Below are 20,564 nucleotides of genomic sequence, written 5' to 3'. Positions count from 1 at the left end.
TATAAAGCAGAAACTGACACACCATTGTAAAGCAATTATACTCCAATCAAGATGTTAAAAAAAAAAAAGAAATCCAGTCTGCCCAGCTCAGCCCCTAGGTGCGCATGTGACCCGCCAGCTACACCTCCATCCTCGTCTCGTATCCCCTCCCGCCCTCACGCCCTCCCAGCCACACTGACACATACCTTCCTTCATCGGGGTCTTCACACTCACTGTGCCCTCTGCCTAGAAGCCCCTACGCCCGCTTCTAAAATGGCTTAGTTCGCATTGTTATCATCAGCTTAAGTGCCTCCTCCTACAGGAAGCCTTCCCTAGCTGCCTTATCTAAAGAGTAGATCCTCTCATGATTCTTTACCACAGCCCCGTTAAGGTTTCCTTTGTCCCAGTGCCTAGAGCAACGCCTGGCACAAAGGGGGCTCAATGGATAAATATTGATGGCTACAATCAGGAAGTCTTTCCAAAGGGGAAGTGGGCTTTGACGGATGTATAAGAGCTTGCCAGTTGAAGAAGATGGGTAAGAATATTCCAGGTAGAGGGAACGTGCAAAGGACTAGAGGAATTCCAGAAGGAGAGATCCCAGGACAGCGGGGCAGACTCAAGCTGGTCTCTACAGCTTGAGTCTTCATGAGCCTGGCTGAAGTCGCGAGTTTCCATAGCGAAAGGTGACAGTGCTGGGTGACCGGAAGCTAACCACCCCTTCTCTGCAGACAGATCCTGCAGAAAAGGGGGCAGAGCAGATGAGAAGCGTGCAAGCAGGAAAGGGTGGCTGTTCGTGAAATGTTATGAAAATGACAAAAGGTATTACTGATGTTGCTGCGAGGATCTGTTGAGTAACTGACGAAGCAAGCCTAACTGTCAGGGCTTTAATCTTACTAGAACCCAGCCTCAGAGGCAGGTGCTTTCATATCCCCACGTTACAGAGGAAGACACAGAGGCGCGTGGTTTAGTCTGCCATTCTGAAGCACCCACGCGAGACCGGGATTCGTGACAAAATGCAGTGAGAAGGAGATGTGCCTGGACACCCCTTTTGCTGGGGCAGGTGTAGTGGGCACAGCATGGCTACGGATCCCATGCTTGGGTGGCAGCTTCCTGAGCCCTGGATTGCATTCTAGCAGGTGCATTGCCCAGGATGCCGGCAGCAAAGAGATGGCACGCTCAAATGCGGAAGCTGGAGAGTACTTAGTAAAGGGACTGCTGGGGCAGGGTTTAGGGAACCCAGAGGACATAGCACTGCACCCCGAGGCTAGCAGTATAGGAGCTGTCCCAGTTCCAAAGCCTAAGGGGGCAGAGGCAGGAACGGATTCCAGAGCCCAGGAAGAGAATGACACATGTGCTAAGAGGGGCCGCGGCGAGGGGCTGTGGCTTCTGGTAAAGGATGCAGCCAACCCCCCAGCAGAAGGGCAGAGCCAGAGGGATAAATACCCTGACCTCACTCTTCTCCAAACGCCTTTTTCCTGCCAGCGCCACCCATTGGTCAAATCCAATTGGAAGTCAGAGGCCAGGAAGCCCACTGACGCAACAGTCCATGCATGAGGTCAGGGTGGAAAACAGTGGTGAGTGGATCTGAGAGGTGAACAGAAAATACCTGGCCCCGAGATCGTGCCTCTGGAGCCAGCCATCATTCGGGAGCTCCTTGGTGGTGGCCAGCGTGCAGTATTATTCCGAGTCACTGCTGGAGGACCCCCTCGCCAGCCTGCTCCCACAAACAGCCGTGGCTCTGTGATCACCTGATTTCCTGTGTTATATTCCCTTCTGCTTCAGCAACTAAAGTGGTTCCAGTTATCTGCAGCTGAATCCCAATTAACGTAGGATTGGTTACCAGAAATAATTGCAGGCAATGTACCCTCCTGGATGGGGATCTGGAATTGGTTACTAGTTCTGGTTGATTTCAAGACAGTGAGGACCTAGTAACCGTCAGAGAATGAAATTAGTAGGTCAAAGCACACGGTGGCAAAACGATTACCTGTAATCGCCCAGAACTAAGGACCTATTAAATCCCTAGCTTTGGCAGACTGCGTTGTGGCTTCCGTACACAACATAAGCATTGTTTATTCAAGAACCGTGGGTGAGTTTTTTCTTTATTGTCATACCAAAGAGTTTCTTCAAAGTAAATCGTCCCAGGGCTTTAAATCCTCAGTCCAGGTTACCTGGTACTCCTCTCTAGTTAGAGCACCAGGGAGTTCTTATAATGGCCCTAAAAGAATTCCCATCTCTTGGGGCTGTTACAGGGATGATACAGCTGAAAATCAGAGGCAGCATCTAATCCTGTGTGCTGCAGACTGAATCCACAGCCTCGCCAAGTTTCCTGCGTGAAAGGCAGGGCATCCTCTGGGGGAAGAGAGGGACTCTAAGCATGGAATAGTCACCTGCAGTTAAACCCAGGCGCCCAAGCCTGAATCGCGGCAGCAGGAGCAGCCCTGCCCCCATGGCTGACGGGAGAGGCTCTCCCCTCCCAGGAAACTTTGTAATGACCTCCTGGAGGTCTACCTTGCAGGACAAGCTGACTCTTCTCACGCAGCATCCCTGTCACCCTCCCAGCCCCCAGACTTAAACAACAGTCAGTTCCGGCCTGTCCTGGAGGGCAGATACGAAGTCAAACCCGGGGGGTGAGGTTTATATCTTTTTTAAAATGGTAAACATTTGCTAATTTATGTCAGCAAGAAAGGGGAAACATGTACGGGAAGGGTGTTGGGCCAGGGAAGAAGAGACACACTTGTAGATCGGGCTGCATTCACTGACACAGATGTACTTGCTGGGGAGTCTGAATCCCGGGGCCCCAGTGGGACCAGCTGGGAGTGGTTCTAACCCACTTGCCAGGTTGCTTACTGAAAATGGACTTGGCATTGGCCTCCACTGAATGAAAATGGGATGACAGCCATATTCCTGGTATAATGTGGAAGGATATTTGAGTGGATTTGTCACATGTGGCCATCTCCCCTGAGAAGACCCAGAGGACATATCAGTGGCCATCCTTGGTAGCCCAGGAATGATGCTGGGAGAAGCTGCCATTGAGACGGGCCCCCCAAGTTCAGTGGAACTGAGGTCACTTCAACATGGCAGAGGCCAAGGGGCAGCCTTTGTTCATCTAAGGCAGGGTGGGTGTATCAGTTAGTTTTTGCTGCATAACAAACCACCCCAAAACTTAGTAGCTCAAAACAACAGCCGTTCTATTTAGCGTGTGACTCTGTGAGCTGGCTTGGGTGACCTCTGCTGGGCTCTCTCATGCTTCTGTGGTCAGCTGGTGGCAGGTTGTCCAGAATGGCCTCATTCAAAGGTCTGGCCGTGGCAGGCTCGCGGTTGACCACGTGGGCTCCATCTTCCAGAGGACCCACTCAGGCTCATTTACACAGAAGTCTCCACGCAAGAAGAGACAGTAAGCCTGCATGCACAAGCATCTACCAGATCTCTGCTGTGTCACATCACGGGACATCAAGAAAATGACAGAATTTGTTTCGCGTCCTGGCTGAACAGGTAAAGCTGCTTGTGGCCAGGGACGGCTGGGAGGATCCAGAAGTAGAGCTTCCCTCGGGGTCAGCCCTGACAACAAGGGGAAAGCACCTTGGCCTGTGCCAGTTAAGAGGCTTAGTACCCAAGAGGGGAACACTTTTGCCAGAAGAACACAACCTGGCCATGAGTGTGTCCTATTGCCACTGGGCCAACGGGTAAAAAAAAAAGAGGGTTACCATGTTGGATGGGGATGTAAGCCTGATTATTTTAAGGGGAAGTAGGGTTACTGCAACACAGTAGGGGCATGGAGGAGGGGATCTGGAACCCAGGAGAGTCCCTGGGGTGCCTCCTAGGACTGTCATGTCATGTGCTAAAAATGAATGGCAACCCACAGCCCCCCCTAGCGACAGGACGAGGAAAGACTCAGAACCCTCAGAAAGGAAGACTGAGGTCCCCCCGCAAGACAACAAACAGTGAGCAGCTGAAGTCCTGGTTGGTGGGCGGGGGGAGGTAAGGGTAAAACAAATCTGTAGTGAAAGTAGAAGAGAAATAAATATAATTACAGCCCATGACCAGCCGCGGAGAGGACAGTGACGATTACCCATACTTCCTTCCTCGCGGAGTCATACACACACACACACGTGCACATGAAAGTGTACATACTCACATACACGCCCTGCAGAACATCTCCTGGGTTCATATTTTCCTGGTAATGTCTCAGTTTTTGAGACCCCAATTCACAGAATGATTCTATCTCTCAATACCAGTTTTTTAAACTTGAACTTCATATAGGAAACTTATAATTACTTTATATAGTTATATTAGAGTTAACTATCATAGCTATGCTTACATAACGATATAAAGTACGTACATGACACTTACATCCCAAAATCTCAATACAGGTTTGGTTGCTTGTTCTATTTTTTTAACATTTTACTACGTTTGCCTTTTCTTTCACTTTTCCTGAACGATTTAAAAATAAATTGCAGGGAGGGCCTGTGACACGTCATCTCTAAATATTTCAGAATTTATCTCCTAGAAACAGGGACATGCTTCTACGGGACACATACCGTTATGACACCCAAGAAAATTAACACTGAAATAGTAATATTTTCATCCATATTCAAATTTCCCCAATTATTCTTATGCAGTTCACAGGGGTTTTGTTTATTTTTTTTTTACTGCAAGATCCAAGCAGGATCCCAGGTTCCACTTGGTGGCTTTTGGCTGTCATGTCTCTTTAGAGTCTTTTCCTCTGGAACGGTCTTCCACGACATGAATATTCTTAAAGAGCCCAGGTCAGTTGTCTTGTAGAATGCTAACGTCACCGTCTCTGCCATTTCTGGATCTGCTTCTATTGACTAATCCTTCTCCTGGTTATGGGTCACATTCTTCTGCCTCGTATTTCTAGTAATTTTTTAAACTGAATGTAGACATTAGGGATTTTACGTTGTTGGGAGAATTTCGCTGCATTCCTTTAAACACTGTTGGCATTTTTTCTGGCAGGCAGTTAATTGTGAATTACTCTGATACTTTTAAAGTTTGCTTTTAACCTTGACCTCCTCAAACTCTGATCTCTGTCTCCTCAATTCAGTGAGACCACTGAGTTCTCTGTGAGCTCCCACTCCTGCAGCCCCGTCCAGGAATAACGTCCAGGCAGGAAGGCTGGGCAATCGTAGGGTTTACCTCATTTGTCTCTCCCTTTTCTTAAGGTTCATAGACCTGTCCTGCCTCTGGTCTAATGTCTGAAATAGTTTTCTCCTACATTTCTGCCCAGTTTTCTAATTATTTCTGGTGGAAAATTAACCCTATAACCATAGAAATCCTTCTCCCGTGAGATCATTAGAAAGAAGAGGTACATCTTCAGTAGACAAACATCATCTTAACTAACTAATCAAAATAAATATCCCAAGAAATGGGATAGATCAACGTGTTATGTCTCCTGATAAGAGGAGCTGAGAAGAACACATAACTTCTGCCGAAAACACACAACCCGAATCTAATCACGAGGGAAGCATCAGACAAATGCAAGCTGAGAGACGTTCTAGAAAATAACTGGCCTGTACTCTTCAGCGTCAATGTCACGAAGAGTAAAGAGAGACTGAAGAACTGTTCCAAATGCATTTCTTTGGGGAAAAGGACATTATCGGGACAACTGGAAAAACAGAATTAAGGCCTATAGATTAGATAACGCTATTGCGTCAATGTTATTTCCTGGTAATGACACCTGTACTAGAATGATGTAAGAGAATGTTTTTGTTTTTAGGAAACGTACATCAAGGTATTTAGAGATAAAAGGGCATAACCTATGTGACTTATTCTCAAAGATTCAGGAAAGATAGATAATTATCTAGATAGATAGACAGATGATACACAGATCTCTATCTACATAGATTGACCTATATCTAAATACCTGCATCTATATATATATCGAGTAGAAAGGATAAAGCAAATACGGTAAAATGTTAACATTTATGGGGATTGGGGTAAATATAGGAATTCTTTATACTAATCTGGCAACTTTTCTCTAAGTCTGAAATTATATAAATATAAAATGTTAAACAAGGGACTTCCTCTTTTAGAGGAAGGGGTAGAGTAGTGGGCCAGAACCAAGAAAAGCCCCATTTATGTGGAGCCTACAGACAATTTAAAGTACGTGTGGAATTCCCTGGCGGTCCAGTGGTTAAGACTCCGCGCTCCCAATGCAGGGGGCGCGAGTTCCATCCCTGGTTGGAGAACTAAGATCCCGCATGCTGCACGGTGCAGCGGAAAAAATATATATATGAAAAGAAAAAGGAGGTCTTCACCCTCATCCTTGTTTTGTGTCACTGTAAACGTATGGATTTTTTTTGAATTCAGAGTGCTATACTTTCTGATGCCCAACTGTCCACAACATGGACATGCTTTAAGACGGCTCCTATGTCCTATGACACGTCCCATCACCCTTCGAATACTCCTTCTGGCTTTCTGGCACAATGTCAGTGCGTTTAAACAACTGACGTGGTCGGAAATCTCGAGCTACATTCCGAACATGTAGCAAATCAGAATCCTGCACGGGTGGAAAGGCCACCGAGGGTCAGCAAAGGAGACAGGATTCAGATGTACAATGTGACTTAAACGTTTTACCCTATCATGGCTGTCCTCAGCCCATTGCTGGACCAAGCCACGGGTCCCTCCTAGGTCCGGGGGGGAGGGGAAGGTGTGAATCATGGGTCCTAGCTCAAATCCTCCTGCTTCCGAAGTCTCCCAGCCCACCTGCATCTCTCCAGTACATCACGGTCTTATTTTCTTCCCACAACTTGCCCTGTCTGCACCGACCTTGTCCATACTTTCATAGTCACAATTTTAACCTTTCGTAGAGAAAAGTTAGATGCACCTGAAGCAACCCACAACTTCTGCAGGGAGGGTTTACAGCAGGGTCAGCGTGCAGCCCCCAAGATCTGGCCGCATTGCGGGTCACCTCAGGGTCTCTTGCCCCAACGTGTAGGGAGGGGACCATCTCCCTGTAGTGGCCCTTTCATCCAGCCCGTGCCACTGGCCGCAGGCATCCCCCGCTCTGGTTTGGAACCAGGTGCGTGGGCAGACTCACCTGCTCTGTTCTTTATTATGACTCAGCTGCAGCTGTGACTCCGCCACCCTCTTCTCTCCATGGCTCCCGCCCATGAAACCCTTGGTCACAGCCCCCCGGGGCCCCACTCCCCACATAGGGCATGAGCTGGCTCCTTCCTCGTCCAGCTGGCAGCTCCCAGGGAGCAGGGCTGTGCTGGCATCCTGTGGCCCCAGCACCAAGCACAGGGCTGGCACAACCATGACAGCTAAAGGCACGAAAGAAACCACGGCAGCCAGACGGAGGCAGCGGCCTTTTTTGGGATAAACCACAGCACATCGTCTGGGTGCTGCGCCCCTGGAACGCGCCGGCTCCCGCCGCCAGCCCACGAGCAGGTCGACAACACAGCCAGCGTTTCAGTGGCTTTTATTTAATACCCAGAAATCCAAAGTAAACACTGCTTAAAACAATTAAAAGGACAATAAAATATTGGCACACAAAGTGGGGAAGAGGATTCGGTTGCTTTAAAACAACACAGCTCTGTGTCACATCCAGTTAGGACCTTAGGGTGTGTGGGGCTCTGGGCTCAGTGCTTGCATGAGGCCGTGTGGCTGTTCCGGGGGAACCAGAGCTGCAAGTAAGCTCCCCAAAACCAGTGGGGTGGGTTTCAAAGACACGCCACCCTGAGGACAATAAAAGGAGGCATTTCCCGGCCTTTGCCCGTCACCGCACAGGCGCCAACGGTCTTGCTGTCACTTAGTCCCTGAGGACAAGGGTCCCTCTTCGGGGGGGAACCATTCACTGAAAATGGGAGTCAGTGGAGGAGGAAGCGTTCCAGAACGTTCCTCAATTAAGGACTAAAAGGGAAGCGTTTGCATTCCAAGGAGCCCCTGGCGAGAATCAAGAGAAGGCTGTGTCTCCTGCTCGTTACCCCAAGATGCTCCAGCCTGTGGCACCCCAGAGGGGACATCCCAGGCCCTGAAACTCGCGTCCTGACAACTACTGTCCCCGAGCCAACAGGGACGATGGGTGGATCCCCAGAGGAGTCTCCCTACCGCAGAGTTCACCCTGACTTCTGCCCGGAAACTGCTTCACCAACCCTCACCTCCACACCCGTCCAGGCCCCACTTGCAATTCTGAGTCAAGGGGGGAAAACGAGACGCATACAGCCCGAGGAGGTCCTTCGCGGGTGGGCGGAAGGCACACCTACACCTTTGCACCGATTTGAAAAAAAATACTTTGGAGACTAGACTGCATTCTCTGCTGGAGCATGGCCTTAAACAGTCAGCACGATGACACAAAAGTGCCTGTTAATACTTTTCCCACATATCTCATCATTCCTGTTACTCTCCTACTTGAAACACAGAGGGCTTGAAGTGGGCTCGCTGAACCCCGACCCCTATCCCCATCCCCGGAGTAACCAATCCCGCCCCTCCAGGGCGTGGAACAGGCTGGAGCCGCCCACCTGGGCTGAAGACCCTCGAGGTTTTTTTCCAAACCCCAACCTCACCTCCGTCACCCCCCCAGGGCCCCCAGGAGGCAGCAGCACCCTTGCCAGGCCCACCTGTGGACAAGGCAGGTGGATGGGTCTCCACCAGCCGCAGTCACTGTGATCCTACACGTGTAACGAAGGCGGCCCAGAATGTTCCAGCCCCGGCTCTTTTGTTGGTTCTTAAATGTCACTGCATCCCGCAGGAGACACCGTAATGCCATCTTCATTATTTCTTTCCCCTGCTGGGAAAACGGCTCTTCTGAACACATCCCCAGCCTGGCAGCTGCCTGAGCTGAGGCAGAATATGAAAGGGTTTTCTAAGTCTTGAGCGCCGGTGTTCAATTTAATATTAACGACTTCCTCAGCAGCTCTGACCTACAGCACGAAGGCGAAAATCAAACAGGAGATTTGAGCTGATGTTGGGTGAACTCAGGTGGGCGGCGTGTCATAAAAACCCCAGCTCGGGAGCCAGGGGTTGGGGGAGGGGGTGACCCAGCTATACAGGACCTGCCTCAGACCCAGCCTATGAGTCCCCATTTCTCTCCCGAGCCAAGGTGGGTGAGGGCTGAAGAGCACGCGGGCGGGGGATCGCACTTCCTTCAACAGGGTGCCCCAAAGGATGCTGACAGGGCTCCAGAAAGCTGGTACTCGGGGAGGAGAGAGGTGAACACTTCACATCTCCCTGTTACAGGCTGAGCTGTGCCCACATGTTGAAGTCCTAACCCCCAGGACCTGCGAATGTGACAGTATTTGGTGACAGGGTCTTTACAGAGGTAATTAAGGTAAAATGAGGTCATTAGGGTAGACCCCAATCCAATCTGCCTGGTGTCCTTAGAAGAAGGGATTAGGACACAGACACATGGGGAGACACGTGAGGATGCCTGGAGAAGACGGTATCTACAAGCCAAGGAGAGACGCTCGGAAGGTATCAACCCTGATGACACCTTGATCTCGACTTCCAGTCTCCAGAACCGTGAGAGAATAAACGTCTGTTGTCTAAGGCCCCCGTCTGTGGCACTCTGTCATGGCGGCCCAAGCCAACTAAAACACCTGCTTTCTAAAGGCTTTTTAAAAATGCATCCAGCCCCAAACAGGAGGTCTGGGACCGGCCACTTCCTACCTGAAGGTCTACAATGCCGCTGCCACTCCAGAGGCATTGTAGAGCTGACTCCGACACAGCCCACTCAGCCGGAGCAAGAAATAAAGAAATGCCTCAGAAATCCTTCCTCCCTCAGACCGTGGCAGCTGGGTTCTCCAGGTCCCAGATGTCTGTGCAAAAGCTAAATGAAAACAGCACTGAGTGGCCGAGAAGCAGGGATGTGGGTGGACACTCGGTCCCAGCTAAAGCTTCTGAGACTTAAGAGTGAAGTTTGTAAAACTGCAAAACGCTTTTTAGTGAAAAGCCCTCACTGCTGAGGAGAGCCCTACCCAGGAGATTCCACGGGGACAGAGAAGCCACTGCCACGGCCGCAAAGCTCCCTCTCTGATCCCCTGTGGTGACTGACGGCTGTCAGCTGGAACGCCCCCTCCCAGGGGTTCCGGCTTTTTTCTTTTCCATCCTTTGATCAACAAGAGACAGCACCCCGGGACACCCCAGGTGAAGCCTGGCTGCAAACTCGAGCACTGGTGTTTGGAACCTGCATTTCAAGAGGCCGCCCGCTGCAGAATTACAGGGGAAGGAGGTTAAGAGTATCAACCAGAAAGAGGTGGGGTGGGAGCGGGAACAACCGCGGGCTTGGAGGGGAGGCCGGGGCACCTCCCAAAGCACCGTCCCCGCCGCGGTCTCTGCTGCTCCCGCCCGTCACTCCAGGTGCTTGTATTTGGTGAACAGGTTGTAAAGAACTCGCAGGGTGGATTTGAGGTCCAGGTTCACCACATCTGCAGAAGGAAACAGAGAGCCCGTTTGGTGGATGAGAGAGGGCGCCCCAAGCACTTGGGAGACACGTGGGACATCCTCTGTGTCCCCAAGCGGGGCACTTCTGCCATCCCCCAAGATGCAGACTGCCATGAGAGCCCCCGGGCCGCTACCCGTGGGATGAGCACCTGGGATGGCGAGGATGCTTCTTCATCCCTTCTAGGATTTGCATTGGACAAGTCTGTGTGGTGTAGGGTCTACGACAACCGAGGACATTTACTGGGGACCAAACACCCACAGGCCATCCTGTGCCAGGACCACGGGCCTCCTGGGGCAGGGCAGGTGGGAGCTGCTGTCCCACCCCCTCGAGGTCAGGCACAGCGTGTGGCCCAGTGAGTCCCAACCGCCTTGTTTGGTGGGAAGGGGCTCTGTCCTCCTGGGAGTCAGGGACCTGGTTCTGCTCTCTTGCTCTGTGAGCTCAGACCAGGGGCTTGGGGAGGGCTGTGGGGATCACGGGTCACAGGACGGGATTCCCGTCCCCGGATGAGTGTTCAGCAGTGGCCGCTGAGCCTCCCAGGGGGTGTGTGTGCGGAGGACACCCCACCCAGAGTTCATGCCGTCACTGTAGGGCGGTGATTCCCAAAGTGGGGTCCCCGGACCAGGAGCGCTAGCGTCACCTGGCAACTGGTTACAGACGGGACTTGGAGGATCCATTCCACGGCCCCCACATCAGAAGCTGTGTTGGAGGAAGCCACCCCGCCCCCGGGATTCAGATGCCCATTTGCATTAGGGATTCCTCGTATAGGTCCTTTAACATAGGAGCCAGGTATGACAGCGAGGGGGGGCTCTGCGGGTCTCCACTGCCATTCAGACCTCATGGGGCATGACCGAGCCACGTCCCTGCTCACGAGCATCGCCCGGGCCTCAGGACATCGACCCGGCAGGCATTAAACTGCAGTAAACCTCTAATATCCTTTCAAGACGTGAAGCGGCATCTCTAGTCCGAGCAATGGCACCTGGAGACGCAATTCAATCCTGAGGCCGTGGAGCAGAGGCCACGTCCTCCAAGTCAAGTGGTTACTAAAGAATCAGCCCTGGTGGCTCTGCCGGCGCAGGCCTCTTGGTCCCCGAAACCCTGAGCACAGGGGACATGTGGAGCTGGGGTCGGCAGAGCCCAGCCTTTGAGCCACACGTGCGGGGCCTGAAGGGAGAGACATGGCTGGCTGGGCAGCCGCTCTAAGACCTGGGTCAGGGCGTTACCTTCGGGGCGAGCCTTGGGCTTCTTAAGGCCTCCATCCAGCATCAGCTCAAAGGCAAATGACACGTTGTGGACCTGCGGAGGAAGCCAGAGTTAGCACCGGGGCCGCAGCTGGTCCCAGGCCCGCCCACTGCCCCCTGCTTCCCTTCTAAAAGGACAGGATGGGACCAAGTGTGGGCAGAGGGAGCCTTTGGAATAACTACGGCCACGAGGACAGGGGTGTCCTGGGCAGAGCGACAGGATGGGCAGAGGGAGGGTGAGGGGGTCTTTTGAGGGTAACACACATTCACCTGGTGGTCCTCACGCCCCTCACCAATGATCGGGGGCAGCTGGGACATGCAGGGACACAGGCACAAAGCCTGCCCTCAAGGGCTAGGGGTCCCCAGGTCCCGACACATCCACATGATGACAAGTGACAGTGACTTCCTTTTACAGATGAGGCAACCGAGGCTCAGAAAGGACAAGTCACCTCCCGAAGGTACCCAGCGCCGTGCACCATCCCCAGCATAAAGCGGCCACCCCCATCTGCCAGAAGGGCCTTGAACGAGCTGAGTGTGACAGCTGCGCTCTCGGCAGGACAGCGGTGGCCCCGGTAAGGGGCAGGCAACTGGACCCTGCTGGAACTGATGTCAGGCCGCTGGGGGCTGCAGCTGGGCTCTGGTCCTGGCCCTCACCTGCACGGCCCCAGAAAGGCGGACACATCCGCACCCCCACACGACCTCCCCCTCCAGCCCTCGGCCCGCAAGGATGCTCGAAGCTCGCGTTCTGCTAACGGCTGCCGCAGAGGTTAGCCACGGAGCCTTCTCTGCTGTGTTTAAAGTCCACCTGAACCACAGAGATGCCGGTGATCAACCAAATCACAGGCAGCCAAACGTCTGCTTCGAGCAAAGGCTGGTGCGGGGCGGAGGACCAAAACCTAAAATACCTCGCCAGTGTCAGCGCTAGAAAGGATTTTAGGGCTCTTCATAATTGAATACCCTTTGAACAATAACATTTTCATGATTTCACTGCAAATGAAATCAGAAACACGCTAACAAGTTTACCTGCCATGTGGTTTAATAATTAACCAGGAGAAAGACATCTGGCAAAATAACCCTCAGCTAGTCAAGCTGCAAGAGCTTGGGTGCGGCCGGGAAGCACCCAGGCCACGGTGGCACCGGGCCGCGCTCAGAGAAGCAAAGGAAGCCACGGGCTGCTGACATCAAGAGGAGCCGGGCCCTGGCATGGGGGACACGGCTCAGAGCGGGCTGGGAGGGCTGCACATGACCAGAGGCTCTCGGGCCGTGCAGAGGCGGTGGGGAGACAGGAGCCAGGCTTCCAGAGCCCCACCTGCAGTGCCCGGAGCCGGCCGGGAGGGAGGGCTGCACTAGGCTGGGCCTCGAGCTGCGACGAGCATGGGAAATGGACAGGAGGGTCTGTCACCTCCCACTTTACAGAGGAGGTCCCGGGGCTAAACAGATGAGGACATCCGTGCCAAGAAAGGCGCAAGGTTCAAGGAGATGGGGCCGGCACTCAGCCCACCCAAGTCTGGATTCGGAACCTGGGCCCTGTCTCCAAAAGCATCCTGCTTCCTCGGCCATCGGCTGACAGCCGTCCAGATCCCAGAATTCATACACACACAACAGGCTCTGAGTGGGGACAGAGTCAAGATGGCAAAGAGGGGGACATGGAACAAATCAGGTTAGACCGTCAGCACAACGTGGGAACGGATGTCTTCCGTGGCCCCACCAGACCTGCAGGATCCGCCCCCAGCGCAGGTGTGGAGTGTGGTTCAGTCCATGAGGCCCCGCCCCTGCCCCAAGGAGAGAATAGCTGGGGGGGGGCACCCTTCCATGTCCCGCTTCTCCGCAGCTGCTCAGCACAACAGTGATTTGTGTTTTTTTAAGTAACAATAACTTGTAGACTTTTTTAAAGGTTTTATTTTACTTTATTTTATTTATAGATTTTTGGCCACACCGCGCCGCATTGGGGATCTTTGTTCCCTGACCAGGAATCGAACCCATGCCCTCTGCAGTGGAAGCACAGAGTCGTAACCACTGGACAACCAGGGACGTCCCAACAGTGGTTGCTGTTTTTTTTTTTTTTTTGCGGTACGCGGGCCTCTCACTGTTGTGGCCTCTCCCGTTGCGGAGCACAGGCTCCGGACGCGCAGGCCCAGCGGCCATGGCTCACGGGCCCAGCCGCTCCGCAGCATGTGGGATCCTCCCGGACCGGGGCACGAACCCGTGTCCCCTGCATCGGCAGGCGGACTCTCAACCACTGCGCCACCAGGGAAATTGCCCCCCCATCCTCCTTCCATTCTCTCTCAGAGCCATGCCTCACCATACACAACTCCTCTGCCCTGGCAGAGAAGCATCCCCAGAGCCCAGCCCCACGGACTGGGCACAAAGAACAGCAAACAGCTCCTGCTGAGGATGTGAGGTCACCTCCCTGACCCTGATCCCAGAGTGTGACCCCCCCCAGCCTCGAGCTGAACCCCAAGGCCCTACACTGCTGCTACGAGCCAGCCCCCGGGCAGGACCCTAAGTCCTTCCTCTCTGCAATGCAAAGGATTTTCAAAAACCTGGCCAGGTGAGAGAAGAGGGTCCCGAAAGGAGCGGGCTTTTCCAGCTCTGCCCCTGCTGACTGTGAGCCACCCCCCACCACGGTCCCAGCCCCCGTGCGAGGTCCCGATTCCTCGCCAGGGTAGGGAGTCAGACGAGGAGACAGAAGGGAAAGCGCCTTGAAACTGCAAAGCCTTTTCTGGGATTTGCTTCTAGGAATAACCTCCAAGTCTCCAAGACACACTCCACCCCCAGAGAGAGGGATGCTGTGGAATCTTCCAGAAGGTGAGTGACAGGCCCAAGGGACCCAGCAAAGTGGCCAGCACAGAGCAAGGCTCAAACGGTGGGCCTAAAACAAGAAGCCGTCGGTGGTACCCATGCCTCTGAGACGGTTCAAAGGGGCCGTTCATTTGTTTGCAGGAACCTACAGGGTCAGAGACGTCTGGTCTCGTCTTTTTAAAATCCAGTACAGGGGGCTTCCCTGGTGGTGCAGTGGTTAAGAATCTGCCTGACAATGCAAGGAACACGGGTTCGAGCCCTGGTCCGGGAAGATCACGCATCGCAACGAAGAGTAGCCCCTGCTCACCGCAACTAGAGAAAGCCCACGTGCAGCAACAAAGACCCAATACAGCCAAAAATAAAAAACAAATAAATAAATTTATTTTAAAGAATAAAATCCAGTGCAGTTGTTTAAAAACACAAGCCCACGACGCATCCCTGATTTTGCTCACTCTCAGCCTCCTGCCGCTGCTGCAAAGATTCCCAGCGCCTCGCAGTCTCGGCCCGGGAATGCTCCGTGACAGTCTCTCTGCACATGTCACCACTGCCTGGCCACATTTGGACGAGGTGCCTGGGAGCTCGGGCACTGGGACCAGCCTGAAGTGGGTTCAGGTCTGTGCAACAGGGAAAGGCCACCACCTGCGAGGTGGTCAGGAAAACCTGGAGGTTAATAACCACCATGGCTCACGAGGAACCTCCCAGCGGTGGCGTGATGCCACGACGCCCTGTGGGGAGGAAAGCAGAGAATCCAGGGGTGGGAGCTGGGGGCTAACGTGGCCAGAGAAGGACCCTCCAGAAGGCCCCTTCCGAGGAGAGCTCCAGCGGCCCTTGGGTCCCCTCCTCGAGGGTCGATGGGCCAGCGCCACGCTGGGCACGGTCCCCTACAGCAGCCTTCCCTTCCTGGCTCCCGATCGGAGGCAAAGGTGGACCGAACAGGCCTCACACCTCCCAGGCCAGGGAGCGACTGACAGAGACTTTCATCCCGTCTCAAAGGGAAGGAGACCGAGTTGGGAGGGGACGCCCCTGCCCCTGCACCGAGCCCGTCCTGGAAAGAAGCCCAGCTCCAGACGGCCTGACTAAATTCACCCTTCTTGCCAGCCTTTGTACACATCTGAACAAAGAAAAGATCTCTCCAAAACAACGTTTCTGCAGCCAGCCACGTGGCCGGGAAATGCAAGATGAGCCCCGTCACCCAACTGTCTTGTCTTCTTGCTTCCTGACCGGCCCCGCAGAGCCCTGTGCATCCCCGCTCACCGCGGACGCAAACCTGCCAGGACCTCGCTGATCTGCTCTGATTCCATCTCAGCAGGCAAGACGGCAGCGGCATTTGGCCGCGAGCAAACCGCGCTCGAGGTGCCAGAAGTGGGCAGATTGATCAACACTGGCCCTGCTTCCATGTTTCTCTGAACTGCTGCCACCTGCTTGCATTGTCTGTCTCCCCAACTCACGGTCTAGCGCTTCGGGAAAATAAAATGACAGATGCTCTCGGGTTCAAGCAATACGGCCAGTCCACGAGCCAAATTTCTAAAAGCAACGCGCTAAATACTGCTGGGATGGCTGGACCTCGGGAAGCCCTGGCAGGAGGCAAACCACCTGGTCACAAGGGCATCCCAAATGTGAAGGTCATGCCCTTTGACCCGGACAATCCTCTTTGAGGGATTTTCCTAGAAAACAATCCACAGGAGTGAAAAAAATATATTATACACACATACATATGTCTGTGTGTACCTATTCAAGACAATGCCTTATTGTTTTGTTTTTAAATACTTTTTAATAGATTATTTATTTTTGGCTGCGTTTGGGTCTTCATTGCTGTGCGCGGGCTTTTCTCTAGTTGCGGCGAGCGGGGGCTACTCTTCGTTGTGGTGCGCGGGCTTCTCATTGCGGTGGCTTCTCTTGTTGCGGAGCACGGGCTCTAGGTGCACAGGCTCAGTAGTTGTGGCACATGGGCTCTAGAGCACAGGTTCAGTAGTTGTGGCGCACGGGCTTAGTTGCCCCGCAGCATGTGGGATCTTCCTGGACCAGGGCTCGAACCTGTGTCCCCTGCATTGGCAGGCGGATTCTTAACCATTGCGCCACCAGGGAAGTCCCTGCCTTATTGTTTTAATAGTGAAAAAGAAACAAGTTGATCGCCCAAAAGTGGGGAGGAGGGAGACTGTGACCTCAGAGCCACTCCATAGACTTTGTGCTGCCACTTAAGATGGCATATATAGGAAGTTCATGAAGCGGCAGGAAAACCAGACAGAATGTCTGTGTGTCACGAACAGGGGAGGGATTTGCAACTCTACTGACCTTTGGCCACAATGATTAAAACCAGCATCGTCCCGGGGGAAAGACCCGAAGAGAAGGAGGCACACGACACCTGGATGCGTCAGGCGCTGCCCACGGGTTTCCTTCCTTTCCTGAGGGTCACGTCTAATTGCAATACCATTTTCTGGGCAGTACTTATTTTTTGGAGAATGCAGCTGGACTCCAGAAAGAGTGGTCGGGGGATTCTACCCTGTGCCCTTGGACGAGCGCATCCCGGGCCACTCCCGGGATGGAGACCACGCATGCACGTACCTTCTGATCGAAGCTGTCCGGGGTCAGGTAGAAGTTGTGCAGGGGTACGAAGTAGTCTTCCAGAAGCCCCATGAGTAGAACCAGGTACACGCCATCTGCAAACTACAGAGGGACACGTGGGGATGTTTCTGGGCCACGCACGGAGTCAGTGAATGAGCTGCAGCCACTCGAAAGGAGGAAAATGTTTTAAAGTAAAAAAAAAATCCATCCCTTGCTGAGGAGAGCGAGCCTGCAGTCAGGTGAAGGACGAGGGAGCAAAGCGCGCGCTCGGGATTGGATGTGATGACCTGTGTGTCTGGGATGGAGCGCCGCTGCGTGGAGAGAAGCAGACCACTGACCTTGGGGATAACGCTAGCTCCCAACTCTCTGGGCTGTCGTGGGTACCCTGCGGGGCGGGAGGGGGAGGGGTGGAGCAAGGAGCGCCCAGCACGCAGGGAGCACGCCATCAGCGAGCAGGGGCCTGTGGGCACGGTTAATCCACACCCTGCAGGGCGCCCTAGGCTTCGGTTTGGGGTTTGCTGCCCCGTTCTGCTTGCTCGCTTTGTCAGCTGCCTGAGTTCCTCCTTCTAGCGGTATTCGCAGCATAGGAAGAGACCCTCCCGTGCCCCGGTGACGACGAGCTTCTGCCTGCACCCGGCACGCGGGTCCGTCCTAGCTGGGCCCGAATCAGCAGCCTGCAGCCTTACCCCACACCCCCAGCCCCTCAACCTGCTACCCGGCCCAGCGCCACCTCCCATGCACGGGAGGGGCCCAGGAATCTAGAGTCAAAGACTGTGCTCTTTGCCGGGGCCCCTCACCCCACTCCGCTGCCCACCGCCCAATGAGCCAGGACAGGGAGCAACTGCTCCTTTTACAGATAAAGTGATGGAGACCAATGAGGGCAGGACAACCTGCCAGAGGGGAGGAGGGGACCAAGGCTCAGGAGGCAGAGCCTGGTCTCTGGGACATGGACCAGCCCCACCCCCCAGCCCCCGGGGCGGGGCAGGGAGGGCAGGACCCGCCCATCCTCCCAGAGGGCAGACATGGTATCTCTGAGGCCTCCTGCAGATCGAGGACTCGTGAGGACCCCAGCCTCCAGATTCTGGAACTGTGTGGTCCGATATGGTAGCCACTGGCCACATGTGCCTAGTGAAATTTTTTACGAAATTTTTTTTTAACTTATTAATTTATTTATTTGGCTGCAACGGGTCTCCGTTGAGGCATGCGGGATCTTTCGTTGCGGCACACGGGCTTCTCTCTAGTTGTGGCGCGGGCTCAGTAGCTGCGGCATGTGGGATCTTAGTTCCCCTGCCCAGGGATTGAACCCGCTTCCCCTGCATTGGAAGGTGGATTCTTAACCACTGGACCACCAGGGAAGTCCCTTTACAAACCTTTTTGAATGATGTTGGCTTATTTCGGTAAAACGTACTTAACACGAAATGTACCATTTTAACCATTTGTCAGCGTGCATTTCAGTCATATTCTGTACAGTCACGTTGTTGTGCAACCAATCTCCAGAACTCTTAAGTTTCAATTTAAAAAAATTTAAATAAAATACAAACTTCGGCTCGTCAGTCACACAGGCCCCATTTCAAGTGCTTGACAGCCACACGTGGCCAGTGGCTACTGTGTCAGATGGTGCAGTGATAGGACGTTTCCATCACTAAAGAAAGTTTCACTGGCCAGCCCTGGGCTAGAAGGCTGCCACGCAGGACAGCTGGACAGCTGCAAGGGGCCGACACCCAGGAGGCTTTCGGCTTCCTGAGACCAGCAACCGCAGTGGTAGAAAGAGAACCTGCAGAAGCGAGGACGTTTTTATTAAAGGCAACAGCGGCAGCTCCCTCCACCACCACAGCCAGGCGGCCGAGGATAAAAAGTCAAAATCCCAAGCCTCCAACATCAGAAAGCCCTGTCCTCTGGAAGGGGAAGGGGACGCTAAGGAACAGCCCAAGGCAGACAGACACGATCATAACGTGTGAACGGGCAGGTCCTTCCTGGGCAGAGCGCTCCAGACCCTGGTTTAACGTGATCTGATCGACCCTTTGCCTGCGCGTCACGAGGTTCACGCTTCCACGCCATGCAGACGTCACCTACTCAGCTCCTGTTCTGGCCGACAGTGCTGGTGGAATGTTCTGGCAGCTCTTGCCCCCTCCCCGGCGACACTGAGCCAGCGCACCCCCAAAACCGCTCTCTCACCAACACTGAGCCATTTCCAGGGATACAGAAGAATCCAGCCCCATCACCTGCCGGGAGGCGTGGGGAATGGGTGTTGAGGTGCCAAGATGCCTGGAGAGCCTTTGCTGATCTCCAAGGCATCTTCTAACCCACCCTGGGACCCCCGTGTCACAGGAGTGTGGGAGAGATGGTCACGCAGAAAGGAAGGCAGGGGAGGGATGGGGTACCAGGAGGGTGAGGGCCAGGCGGAGCAGGCCGGCTTATCAGCAAATGAGTGGGACCCTCGGTTTTCACACGCGCAAGAGCAGTGGCCCTCCGACGGGGTGCCCTCACTCAGCATCCAGGGTGCGGCTCTGCAGGAGACGGAAATCCCCAGGAGGCCCACCGCTGTCTTCATGCGCGTGTATTACTGACCTTTCAAATGCATTTTCTCCATTCCAGTTTAAACATGTGGGGAGTGGTTCAAAGAGGAACTGGCTCAGTATCACAGAGCTAGGAAGCTGCCCACAATATAAAAGTGGTTTTAAAAAGAAAGGAGAACACACACACACACACACACACACACACACACACGTACGCACACACCCTGAGCAGGAATTTGAGCCTCTGACTTCCAGGACATCGAGACTTTAATGATGAACATATTTATCAAAATACCCAGAATCCTTTGCCACAAAAGGAAAACAGTCTGCATTTCTATGGCCAGTGATCTTTCCTGGTGGACCGCTGGTTCAAAATAGTTTTAAGATATTACTTCATATTGTGCGGCGATAGAAAAAAAAAAGGACATACTGAGTAAATAGAGATCAATGCAAATTGAAGTTTAGAGTCTCAGCCTAAGATGTCTGGCTATTAATACTGCTGTGCAGGCCCACCTGGGCAGTGCCAGTCGGAAAGAGTTGGCGAGGATGTGGGTTCTCGACAGCGCCAATGAGAGTTTCAGGCGGGCAAACCTTCCTGGGCCCTCCGTGTTACCACGGAGAAATGCTCTAACGACCCCATTTCTAGAAGTTTATCCTGAGGAAGCAGACAAGGGCACAAACAGCTGTGTGCAAAGATGCCCACTGAACAGCTATGTACAAGATCGGCAAACGTCCCATCATGCGGACTGGGTTTAGACGCACAACACAGCCTTAGAACAGAATAGAAGGCAGCTATTAAAAGTGACAAACACAGACAGACAGACCAGACAACACAAAAAGGACTAGACAGAAACACATACACACTCACACAAGAACATGCCCACACTATTTAGTAACAAAAAACACTTTACAAAACAACTGTACAGGAGGACCCATTGCCATTTCAAAAAATACACTTACGCCTACAAACCATCTAGAAAAATACACATCCGACCATTAACTGTAGTTCATTACCTCTGGAGAGGATGACGGGAGAGTTTAGGGGGAGTACACAAAAGGACTGTT

At 53.3% G+C, this 20,564-nt stretch overlaps 1 protein-coding gene across 1 annotated transcript in view; it reads right to left on the bottom strand.

Annotated features, from left to right (window-relative positions):
- Window positions 1–7,403: 7,403 nt before the first annotated feature.
- PARVB (parvin beta) overlaps window positions 7,404–20,564 on the bottom strand; it is a 114,337-nt gene continuing 101,176 nt past the window's right edge. Inside the window, exons 11-13 of the mRNA XM_082665313.1 lie at window positions 16,984–17,085; window positions 11,602–11,674; window positions 7,404–10,364 (exon numbers count right to left, since the gene is read on the bottom strand). Of these exons, the coding sequence (XP_082521439.1) occupies window positions 10,288–10,364; window positions 11,602–11,674; window positions 16,984–17,085 (252 nt within the window). The 3' untranslated portion in view covers window positions 7,404–10,287. The remainder of the gene's footprint in view (window positions 10,365–11,601; window positions 11,675–16,983; window positions 17,086–20,564) is intronic.

The sequence above is a fragment of the Grampus griseus genome, assembly GCF_964374135.1.
Source record: "Grampus griseus genome assembly, chromosome: 11".
Lineage (NCBI taxonomy): Eukaryota > Metazoa > Chordata > Mammalia > Artiodactyla > Delphinidae > Grampus > Grampus griseus.
The sequence above is the reverse complement of the archived record's forward strand: the minus strand, read 5'-3'. Positions and strand labels throughout refer to the sequence as shown.